A 12,660-nucleotide genomic window follows, 5' to 3' on the forward strand; every position below is an offset into this window, starting at 1 on the left:
TATGTATAATAGCTTAATTTGGTAATAAGTAATGTGCGTTTAAAAGATTTTCGTAAAAGGACTTTGTATGGGAGCTATGTCCAATTATGTATATAAAGACAAAATTTCAGAATTCTGTGTCTGTATCATTACTTGGTAATAAATATTGTAAATCTAAGTGATTTCTGGACCTAGTATGAGAGCTATGACCAAATATGGACCGATCGTAAAACAATTTTAGAGTGAATTTATGTATATAAGAGCAATATTTTTGCTAAATGTGTGGATATCAATATTTATTTTTTTTCTATTTCTCGAAAGGGAACATTGTATGTGTATTTTTCTAAGAGGGAGCTATGATTAATTATGGACCGATCGGAAAAAAATTCACAATATTATTTCTCTGTATATGAGCAATAATTGTACCTATCGGAAAAATATTTCGTGGTAATATTTCTTTATGTGAGAGCAATACTTGTACCAAATTTTATATCGATATCTTTAGTAATGAGTTATGTGCGTTTAAGTGAATTTCGGGAGGAGACTTTGTATGGGAGCTATGACCAAATATGGACCGATCCAAAAAATCTTTCATTGTAATATTTCTGTATATAAGAGCAATACTTGTACTAAATTTTATATCGATATCTTAATTTAGTAATGAGTTATGCGCGTTTAAGTGATTTTCGGGAGGGGACCTTGTATGGGAGCTAGGGCCAATTATGCACCGATCCAAAAAAGCTTTCATTGTAATATTTCTGTATATAAGAGCAATACTTGTACTAAATTTTATATCGATATCTTAATTTAGTAATGAGTTATGTGCGTTTAAGTGATTTTCGGGAGGGGACCTTGTATGGGAGCTATGACCAATCATGGACCCATCCAAAAAATGTTTCCTCTGAATAAATTCTACTGTCATAAAATTTTAATTTCTAAAATTTTGTGAAGATATCTGCATTACGACGAAAGTTATTAACAAAAAACCAAATTTCCGGGAATATGTGCTTTTGTATGGGAGGTATATGAAATTGTAGACCGATTCTGACGATTTTACGCAGAAATTAAGCTCTTGTATGGAAACGAATGTACGCCGATTTTTATGGAATTATCTTGCATAGTTTTCGAGAAAATTACATCAGAATGTGTAAAAAATGCTTATTTTCGAGGTTGTTTCAAATTTTGATTCATAACTTTTTCTGATGTGAACCGATTTCAATACCAAACAACTTAGGAAAACTAAGAACATTTTGGGTGAATTTGGTTAAATTCTATTGCTTCGTTTTATCGTGAGCGTGTTTTACACAGACAGACGGACATAGCTAGATCGACTCAGAATTTGGTAAGGACCCAGAATATATATACTTTGTTGGGTCTCAGATGAATATTTTTGGTGTTACATACGGAATGACAAAGTTACATATACCCTCTATCACCACTGATGGTGGTGGAGGGTATAACAAATGGGAATTTTAATGCTTTAAAATGGTGCATAAACGACTGTCCTAGCACGAAAATTGCCAAAGTTAATTGCAGCCATATCGGAACCTCAGATTATGCTACAAATGATATACAATATTAAAGTGCAATCCAAATGTTTTTAAATGATGTATAAATGATTGTCATAGCATGAAAACTGTCAAAGTTATTCACAACCATATCGGAACCTCAAATTACCGCCTTTTTAAACCTGGGACAATAATTCTATCGATTTATCCAATTGGCCATTTTCTAAAAATACATTATGCAATAAATTATATACCAAAACAAATGGCAATTTTAACGCTTTAAAATGGTGCATAAACGACTGTCCTAGCACGAAAACTGCCAAAGTTAATTGCAACCATATCGGAACCTCAGATTACCGCGTTTATTAAACATAGAACAATAATTCTATCGATCTATCAAATTGACCAATTTGTAAAAACACACATTATGCTACAAATGATGTACCATATTAAAGTGCAATCATAATGCTTTAAAATGATGCCTAAATGACTGTCATAGCGTGAAAACTGTCAATGTTATTTGCAGCCATATCGGAACCTCAAATTACTGCGTTTTTAAAGCTGTGAAAATATTTCTAACGATCTATCCAATTGGCCATTTTCTAAAAATATATTGTGCAATAAATTATATACCAAAACATATGGCAACTGTAATGCAATAAAAAGATATATAAATGACTGCTATAAAATAAAAACTATAAATGATATTTGCAACCATATCGGAGCCTTAAATTACCGCATTTCTAAACCTGTACCAAAAAATATACCGATATATCCAATTTTTGTAAAAATTCATTATGCTACAAATTATACACCGAAACAAAGTGCAACTGTAATGCTTTAAAGTGATACATAAACGATTGTCCTGGCATGAAAACTGTCAAAGTTATTTGCAACCATATCGGAACCTCAAATCACAAACTATGTTTTTAAACATAGTTTTTAACATAGACAATTCTACCGATCCTTCAAATTGACCAATTTTTAATCAAACACATTATGCCACAAATGATATACCAAATTAAAGTGCAATCATAATACTTATATATGATGTATAAATGACTGTCATAGCATGCAAACTGTCAAAGTTATTCACAACCATATCGGAACCTCAAATTACTGCCTTTTTAAACCTGGGAAAATAATTCTACCGATCTATGCAATTGGCCATCTTCTAAAAATACATTATGCAATAAATTATACACCAAAACAAATGGCAATTTTAATGCTTTAAAATGGTGCTTAAACGACTGCCGTAGGACGAAAACTGCCAAAGTTAATTGCAGCCATATCGGAACCTCAGATTACTGCGTTTGATATATAGAACAATAATTCTACCGATCTATCAAATTGACCAATTTGTAAAAACACGCATTATGCTACAAATGATTTACCATATTAAAGTTCAATCCTAATGCTTTAAAATGATGGATAAATGACTGTCATAGCATGAAAACTGTCAATGTTATTTCCAAACATATCGGAACCTCAAATTACCGCGTTTTTAAACATAGAACATAATTCTACCGATCCATCAAATTGACCATTTTTTAGACGAAAAGATTATGCCACAAATGATATACCAAATTAAAGTGCAATCATAATGCTTTAAAATGATGCATAAATGACTGTAATAGCATGAAAACTTTCAAAGTTATTCACAACCATATCGGAACCTCAAATTAATTCTATCAATTAATCCAATTGGCCATTTACTTTATGCAATAAATTATATACCAAAACAAATTGCAATTTTAATGCTTTAAAATGGCCCTAGCACGAAAACTGCCAAAGTTAATTGCAACCATATCGGAACCTCAGATTACCGCGTTTATTAAATATAGAACAATAATTCTACCGATCTATCAAATTGACCAATTTGTAAAAACACACATTATGCTACAAATGATGTACCATATTAAAGTGCAATCATAATGCTTTAAAATGATGCCTAAATGTCTGTCATAGCGTGAAAACTGTCAATGTTATTTGCAGCCATATCGGAACCTTGAATTACCGCGTTTTTAAAGCTGTAAAAATAATTCTACCGATCTGTACAAATAGCCATTTTCTATAAATATATTATGCAACAAATTATATACCAAAACAAATGGAAATTATAATGCAATAAAAAGATATATAAACGACTGCTATAACATGAAAACAATAAAAGATATTTGCAACCATATCGGAGCCTTAAATTACCGCATTTCAAAACCCGTACCAATAAATTTACAGATCTATCCAATTTTTGTAAAAATTCATTATGCCACAAATTATACACCAAAACAAAGTGCAACAGTAATGCTTTAAAATGATGCATAAACGATTGTCCTGGCATAAAAACTGTCAAAGTTATTTGGAGCAATATCGGAACTTCAAATCACAGCGTTTTTAAACGTAGAACAACAATTCTACCGACCCTTCAAATTGATCATTTTTTAAACGAACACATTATGCCACAAATGATATACCAAATTAAAGTGCAATCATAATGCTTTAAAATGATGCATAAATGACTGAAATAGCATGAAAACTTTCAAAGTTATTCACAACCATATCGGAACCTCAAATTACCGCCTTTTTAAACCTGGGAAAATAATTCTATCGATTTATCCAATTGGCCATTTTCTAAAAACATATTATGCAATAAATTATATACCAAAACAAATTGCAATTTTAATGCTTTAAAATGGTCCTAGCACGAAAACTGCCAAAGTTTTTTATTTATTTATTTATTTATTTATTTATTTATTTATTTATTTATTTATTTATAAGTCAATGGATTAAATCCTTACAGACTTTTATAATAATATACAAATAGTTAACAATTACATAAATGAATTATTTAAAAAATGAATTATGTTATTTTTAATTACATTAGTATTAGTACAGAAATCGATGATATGAAAAAGATTATTATAGTCACAGCATAATCTCCTTAACGCATCAGCTTGGGCATAATTAGTTCTAGCATTTCTGATATAAAGTGGTTTAAAATGATGAGACGATCGTTGAGGAATGTTAAAAGTTACATTATTTACAAGAAATTCTGAACAGACTTCGCCATTAATTATATTAATCATAAATAATACATTAAGCATAGTTCTTCTAGTGTGCAGTGTAGGTAGTTTTATTAATTTTAGTCTGTCAGTGTAGGATGGTAGGTTCACATCAGGACTCCAAGGCAGACCACTTAAACAGAATAGCAGAAATTGTTTTTGTACAGACTCTATACGCTGTATATAAATATTGTAATACGGATCCCAGATAACAGAGCCATATTCCAGTATAGGTCTTACTAAGGAAATGTAAAGTTGTTTAGTGATGCAGGGATCACTGAATTCCTTAGCCCAACGTTTTATGAATGCAAGTACACCTCTAGCCTTATTTATAGTCATGGTAATATGTGAAACAAAGTTTAATTTATGATCCAGTAAAATTCCGAGGTCAAGAAAGGTTTCAACAGATTCGAGCTGGTAATTTCCTAAAGTATAGTTAGCAGGAATGTAATTATTTCTGGAAAATCGCATAAGTTTACATTTTTTTAAATTTAAATCCATTAAGTTTAGATTGCACCACGAAAAGAAATTGTTTAGATCGGATTGAAGAAAATAATGATCCTCATATCGGGAGAAACTCAAAAATATTTTAACATCATCAGCATACATTAAAATGTTGCAAAAATTTAAAATATTCGGAAGGTCATTTATGAACAGGGAAAAAAGAATTGGACCAAGATGGCTACCCTGAGGGACACCAGAAGTAACCAAAATATTTTTAGAATATTTATCATTAAATCTGACACATTGAGTTCTATTACGAAGATACGATTTTATCCAGTTTAGGCTTCGGCTTGTAAATCCTAGAAGGCCCAGCTTAATAAGTAGGAGATTGTGGTTCACTTTATCAAAAGCCTTGCTGAAATCGGTATATACGGCATCAGTTTGTTTTCTCAGCACAAAGCCACGGTTTACATGTGTTGTAAGGTGAAGGACATTTGTGGTAGCGGAACAACCTTTCCGAAATCCATGTTGACAACATGACAGTATAGATTTTGATTGATGGTAAATATAATCGGTGATAAAACTCTCAAAGATTTTAGGTATTACACTGAGTTTAGCTATTCCTCTGTAATTGGAGACATCAGATATACTACCAGATTTATACAATGGAATAATGTATGAGGTCCTCCAAATTTTTGGAAAATAACCATATTTAATGGAGGTGTTGAACAATATTATTAATGGGTAAACTAACGAATTAGAACAATGATGTAATATACTGCTTGGAACGCCATCAGGACCATAATTATAAGAAATTTTTAGTTTATTTAAACTTTTCAGTAGATCTGCAGTGCCAATAAGTGGAAAAGATATATCACGATTAGTGTATAATGTAAAGGGGTAACTATCAGAGATGTATTGTGTGGCCGAATAAGCACTAGCGAAAAAATTTGCATAAAAGTTCAGAATCGAATACATTGTCCTTCAGCCATGTTTCCGTAAAGATAATAACATCATAATTAAAGTCATACATACATATTACTTATCATGAGGTCATCAGAAGATTCGCAGTTGTTAAATTTCATTACTGAAGGATATTCATTTGTTTTCCTTTTAGAGTTAACAAAATTGTAAAATGCTTTTGAATTACGTTTAAACTCGTTCTTCACTTTAATTAAATAGGGAGTTGTTGAGAGTGTTGTATTCAGCACGAGTTACAGAATATTTACCATAATCTATGACCAATCCAGATTTTTTAAATTTTTTATAATATTTGTTCTTTAAATTCTTTAGTTTAGTCAACTGTTTAGAATTGCAAGGAGGGCCAGAATGTGTGAAAGATCTCAGTTTAGGAGTGCATTCATCCACAATAGAATATATTTTATTATAAAAAGTATCAATCATGACGTCCAATGTAGAGTTATTTAAGTAGGGGATACACAACAAATCGTTCCAATTGGTATTAGATATTAAGTCATTTAATTTGACGTAATCAGTTTGTTTGAAATTATATACTTTTAGATTAGAAGGTTGTGTTGAAGATTTTTGTGCAGGATGAAATAAGAAAACAAATTCGAATGTAGGATGGAATTTATCTTCAGGTAAAGTTACAGGTTGAGAGCGGGATATAATACAATCGCATGGATCATTTACAAATAACAAATCTAATAATTTTCCATATTCATTATAGACGTTATTAAGCTGATACAGGCAAATATCAAATATATTGTTTAAAAAATTATCATCAAAGTTTTTAGATTTCGTTGAAATTAAGTTGGGAGCGTCAGGTAATTTTGTCCATGTGATAGAGGGTAGGTTAAAGTCACCAAATATAAAAACAGCATCATCAGGTTGAGCAAGATCAGCAGTATTTGTTATAGCATTTACATGTTGTTGATAAACAATTTCATTGGAGTTTGGAGGGATGTATGAACAGGTTAGGTAAATCCTTTTAAATTTGAGTCTTATTAATACACTGACAAACTCAATATTCTCAGAAAAACAGGAGCCAATATTTTCGGAGGCATAACGGCAAGAAACTGCAATTAAAACTCCACCACTGTTACGATTATTTCTATTATATCTGTAAATTTGATATTTATTACATAAAAGTTCAGAATCGAATGCATTGTCCTTCAGCCATGTTTCCGTAAAGATAATAACATCATAATTAAAGTCATAACTATTTACAAGTAAATTTGACATTTTGGTGTTTAAGCCACGAACATTCTGATAAATAATGATTAATCGATCGAAAGATTTATAGATCAGTTTTTTGAAGTGTTGTTGGAGTTTAAATTATTATTTAATTGATGACCAGAAGGAAGTATAGCAACGTTTTGTTTTCTTGGATATTCTTTAAATTCATATTCACGAACTAAAGTATTCTAAGGCCAGAATTCAGGATTAACTATTTGTTCATAAATATCGCAAGGAACATTAATTTTAAAAGATATAATCCTCCTAGGTTGCGAATAAGAAAATTTATGTGTCGTGAAATCTACTTCAGAGTTCAATTTCGATTTAATATAAGAGTTTAATTGTTCAACAGTAGCATCGGATGCGAAACGAGATATAAAAATTGATTTATTCGGCGGAATAATTTTTAAACCAACGTTTGATATTTGACTTACAGTTGGAGCAGTATCAGAAACAATACCATCCTTTACTTTGATGGGAGTTTGTGATAGATTTACCGAATCACTAATAGGTTTCGGAGCAGTAGCACAGTTATTAGAAAAAGTTATTGATGTACTTCGTGTGATTGAGTCGGAATCATCAACATTGGAAGTAGGACCAGGACTCTGGGAAAATTTGTTTTTGTTTCTAGACGATTTACGGCATTTAGGCGAAGATTGTGGTGGGGAATTAAGACAATTCAATTGTTTAAATTCCTCAAATAGGTTTCCATAGGCAGATACTTCATTAGATAATGCAGATAACTTATTTTGAATATTTAAAAACGTATTTTTAGTGCCTTGAAAAAAGCGATAATATTCAACACCAATTTTCTGACAGGCATTGCAGCACCAGTGTAAACCTTTAGTTTTACAGACAGCTTCAGCAACTAAACCGGACAATCCACTGCACTTGAAATGACACATTCCATGACAAAGCCAACAAACCAACATTCTCTCATCAACACATAATAGAGTGCAGTTTTTGTTGAGACATTTAAATTGATCACTCATGATAATTTCTTAGGGTGTATGTCGATAATGCCGTTTATTATTAAGAAAATACAATACTTACGATAGATGAATTGGTAGCACTGATCAGAAATTGACAGATGATATTCAGCTGATATGACTTTTGTCTACGAGTCAATGTTTGTTTACGATCAAAATTGTTTAAGTTGAGTGAAATTTTAATGATAATTAAGAATGTTTGTGTATATGTTCGCAAAAAAATAAACTTCGAAGATTTTTTGATGAAAATTAAGTAAATAGAAATTATTTTCAGTCACCAGTATGGCTTGCAACAGTTCGTAATTTTATTACAAAATAAATAAATGCACATTAAATATTCAAACTTGTTGTTTTACCAGAATAAAAATAAAAACAATAGGACTGATCTTTAAGAACGTGCGTTCGTAACGAAAGTATATATGACAAAATCTTTATTTATGAACAAAACTCAATGAAATCTTCAACGCTTGTTAAATTTGTCATTTCAAATAAGAAAATGGAGTAAATAGAAAACATATTGTTGAAGTTTTGATAAAAATAGGACATATTCGGAAGGTCGCAGTGGCAACATTTTCAAAAATAGGACAAGTTTTTTACGCCAAAGCGTTCTGCGTAAAGATACCTTTTAGAAAACTATAAAATTGTTATATGTTCTTAAAGAAAATTTTATTTTATTAATAAAAGAGTTAAGACACATTTTGGGCAAAAAAACGGCAAAAATCTAAAATTTTTTGAATTTTTAAATTAAAAAACGTATATTTTTGGATCTGTAAATGACATTGATCTGAAATTTTTTGTATATTATTGGAAATTTTGTTGTCTAACTAACAAGAAAAAATTGAGTCCATTTGGTCCAAAATTACGCCCGGTATTCAAAAAAAGGCGGACCAAGGTATGGTAAATTTTATATCACTAAATTTAGAAATGCCAGATTTATTTCCAAAACATTTCCATTCTGACCCACTGTGGATCGGTAGAATTATTGTTCTATATATCAAACGCAGTAATCTGAGGTTTCGATATGGCTGCAATTAACTTTGGCAGTTTTCGTGCTACGACAGTCGTTTATGCACCATTTTAAAGCATTAATATTGCAATTTGTTTTGGTATATAATTTATTGCATAATGTATTTTTAGAAAATGGACAATTGGATAGATCGGTAGAATTATTTTCCCAGATTTAAAAAGGCGGTAATTTGAGGTTCCGATATGGTTGTGAATAACTTTGACAGTTTTCATGCTATAACAGTCATTTATGCATCATTTTAGAGCATTATGATTGCACTTTAATATGGTATATCATTTGTGGCATAACGTGTTCGTCTAAAAAAAGGTCAATTTGATGGATCGGTAGAATTGTTGTTCTATGTTTAAAAACGCTGTGATTTGAGGATCCCATATGGTTGCAAATAACTTTGACAGTTTTTACAATCGTGACAATCGTTTATGCATCATTTTAAAGCATTACAATTGCACTTTATAGTTGCCATTTGTTTTGGTATATAATTTATTGCATAATGTATTTTTAGAAAATGGCCAATTGGATAGATCGGTAGAATTATTTTCCCAGGTTTAAAAACGCGGTAATTTGAGGTTCCGTTATGGTTGTGAATAACTTTGACAGTTTTCGTGCTATGATGTTGTTTTATGTTTATGCTATTATGTTGTTCTATGTTTAAAAGCGCTGTGATTTGAGGTTTCGATATGGCTGCATATAACTTTGACAGTTTTCATGCCAGGACAATCGTTTATGCATCATTTTAAAGCATTACTGTTGCACTTTGTTTTGGTATATAATTTGTGGCATAGTGAATTTTTACAAAAATTGGACAGATCGGTAAATTTATTGGTACAGGTTTGGAAATGCGGTAATTTAAGGCTCCGATATGGTTGCAAATATATTTTATAGTTTTCATGTTATTGAAGTCGTTTATATATCTTTTGATTGCATTATAGTTGCCATTTGTTTTGGTATATAATTTGTCGCATAATCTATTTTTAGAAAATGGCTATTTGGATAGATCGGTAGAATTATTTTTACAGCTTTAAAAACGCGGTAATTTGAGGTTCCGATATGGCTGCAAATAACATTGACAGTTTTCACGCTATGACAGTCATTTAGGCATCATTTTAAAGCATTATGATTGATTTCCGATGCTTGACGATGATGGATTAAGGGAACGAATTGCACTAATGATGACATAAATACACTTTTGTAGTCTGCTAATGTCCGACTTCCACAAGCTTGTTTGTATTCTGGAAGTGCTGATAAACCGTCACATCCCCACTTACAAATTAAGACAACATCACAGTTATGAATTTTCCTTAGTTGGTCTTGATGCTGTGTTTTCGAGCAAAGATGATATATCAATACAAGCTTCCACATCATTAACAGCAATAGGTGATGGTAGGATAGTTTTTTTTCCTGGATCGCCTTGTATGATAGTAATATATTGTGTCCTTTTTCATGCAAAGCTTTCCTTAATATTTGGTACTTATTTCGACTGAGACCCAGTTCCAACATAAGCGCTATTGCTTCCTCTTCAGTAAAATTTGATTGTGATGTTGGAGTTGGTATACTTTCCACAATTCGCTTAAGTCGTTTTGGTGATGCATTAGAAAGAATAGTTGCAATATGTACGGCATCCATAGGTTGCTTTTCCTTTTTCAGCATTTCGTTAAATGTATCAGCAATTTCCTCATTTGAGATTGAAAAAAGTTTTTGTGTGACCCTCTTTTTTTTTTGAAGGATCGGTAGAATTGTTGTTCTATGTTTAAAAACGCTGTGATTTGAGGTTCCGATATAGCTGCAAATAACATTGACAGTTTTCATGCCAGGATAATCGTTTATGCATCATTTTAAAGCATTATTGTTGCACTTTGTTTTGATGTATAATTTGTGGCATAATAAATTTTTACAAAAATTGGATAGATCGGTATATTTATTGGTACAGGTTTGGAAATGCGGTAATTTATGGCTCCGATATGGTTGCAAATATATTTTATAGTTTTCATGTTATAGTAGTCGTTTATATATCTTTTTATTGCATTATAGTTGCCATTTGTTTTGGTATATAATTTGTTGCATAATATATTTTTAGAAAATGGATAGATCGGTAGAATTATTTTCACAGCCTTAAAAACGCGGTAATTTAAGGATCCGATATGGCTGCAAATAAAATTGAGAGTTTTCACGCTATGACAGTCATTTAGGCATCATTTTAAAGCATTATGATTGCACTTTAATATGGTATATCATTTGTAGCATAATGTGTGTTTTTACAAATTGGTCAATTTGATAGATCGCACAGTGGGGCAGAATGGAAATTTTTTGGAAATAAATCTGGCGTTTCTAAACGGCTGATCCGATCGGGATAAAATTTGGCGTGAGCGTAGCCAAAAAGTATTCGAGTTTAAGTTGTGAAGATGAACCCCGCAGATGCCCCAGGGACGGAGCTGTGGCGGCTCAAAGTAGGGTACCTACGACATGTAAAATTTTTAAACTTGTGCCATTTTTTTGTTTTTCACCCAAAACTACTTATCTCTTATAATATCCGAGTTATAGGCATTTAAAAATTTAGTGATACAAAATTTACCATACCTTGGTCCGGCTTTTTTTTGAATACCGGGCGTAATTTTGGACCAAATGGATTCAATTTTTTCTTGTTACTTAGACAACAAAATTTCCAATAATATACAAAAAATTTCAGATCAATATCATTTACAGATCCAAAAATATACGTTTTTTAATTTAAAAATTCAAAAAATTTTAGATTTTTTCCGTTTTTTTGCCCAAAATGTGTCTTAACTCTTTTAATAATAAAATAAAATTTTCTTTAAGAACACATAACAATTTTATAGTTTTCTAATAGGTATCTTTACGCAGAACGCTTTGGCGTAAAAAACTTGTCCTATTTTTTGAAAATGTTGCCACTGCATCCTTCCGAATATGACCTATTTTTTATCAAAACTTCAACTTTGGGCGACATGTTCTAAAATCCCAAAGCTAGGATCAGAAAACTGAAAGCAGTTTTGGAAACCTCAATATGTTTTATATTTACTCCAAAAGTATTTTCCCAGCCCTGAAAGAAATGTGGACCCTATGGGCAAAAATGTAAAAATCCCATTTTTGGGATTTTCATTCCTATTTTTGGGAATTGCGGGATGCCCTTTGACCTTTTCAATTTTTTGCATTTTCTTATTTGAAATGACAAATTTAACAAGCGTTGAAGATTTCATTGAGTTTTGTTCATAAATAAAGATTTTGTCATATATTACATATTTGTTAAATTTCTAAAACTATGATTTATATCAAAATTTTAATAGGGTCGATAGCTACAACAATTTAGTCCATATTTATCCCTTAATATTTTTTTAGTTAGATATGGAAATTCTCGACCCTTTACAAAAATTTCAAGCCAATATCTCAATTACATTCAAAAATATGTTCATTTAAGCCTGTATCCTTTAATTTCATAT

General features: G+C 31.0%; 1 protein-coding gene across 1 annotated transcript; it reads right to left on the reverse strand.

Moving 5' to 3' along the window:
- Positions 1–7,380: 7,380 nt before the first annotated feature.
- LOC124420866 lies at positions 7,381–8,184 on the reverse strand. Its single transcript, XM_046955230.1, has one exon. The coding sequence runs from the start codon at positions 8,182–8,184 to the stop codon at positions 7,381–7,383; it is 804 nt and encodes a 267-aa protein (XP_046811186.1).
- Positions 8,185–12,660: the final 4,476 nt, after the last annotated feature.

This window comes from Lucilia cuprina, chromosome 2, assembly GCF_022045245.1.
Source record: "Lucilia cuprina isolate Lc7/37 chromosome 2, ASM2204524v1, whole genome shotgun sequence".
In the NCBI taxonomy this organism is placed as follows: domain Eukaryota; kingdom Metazoa; phylum Arthropoda; class Insecta; order Diptera; family Calliphoridae; genus Lucilia; species Lucilia cuprina.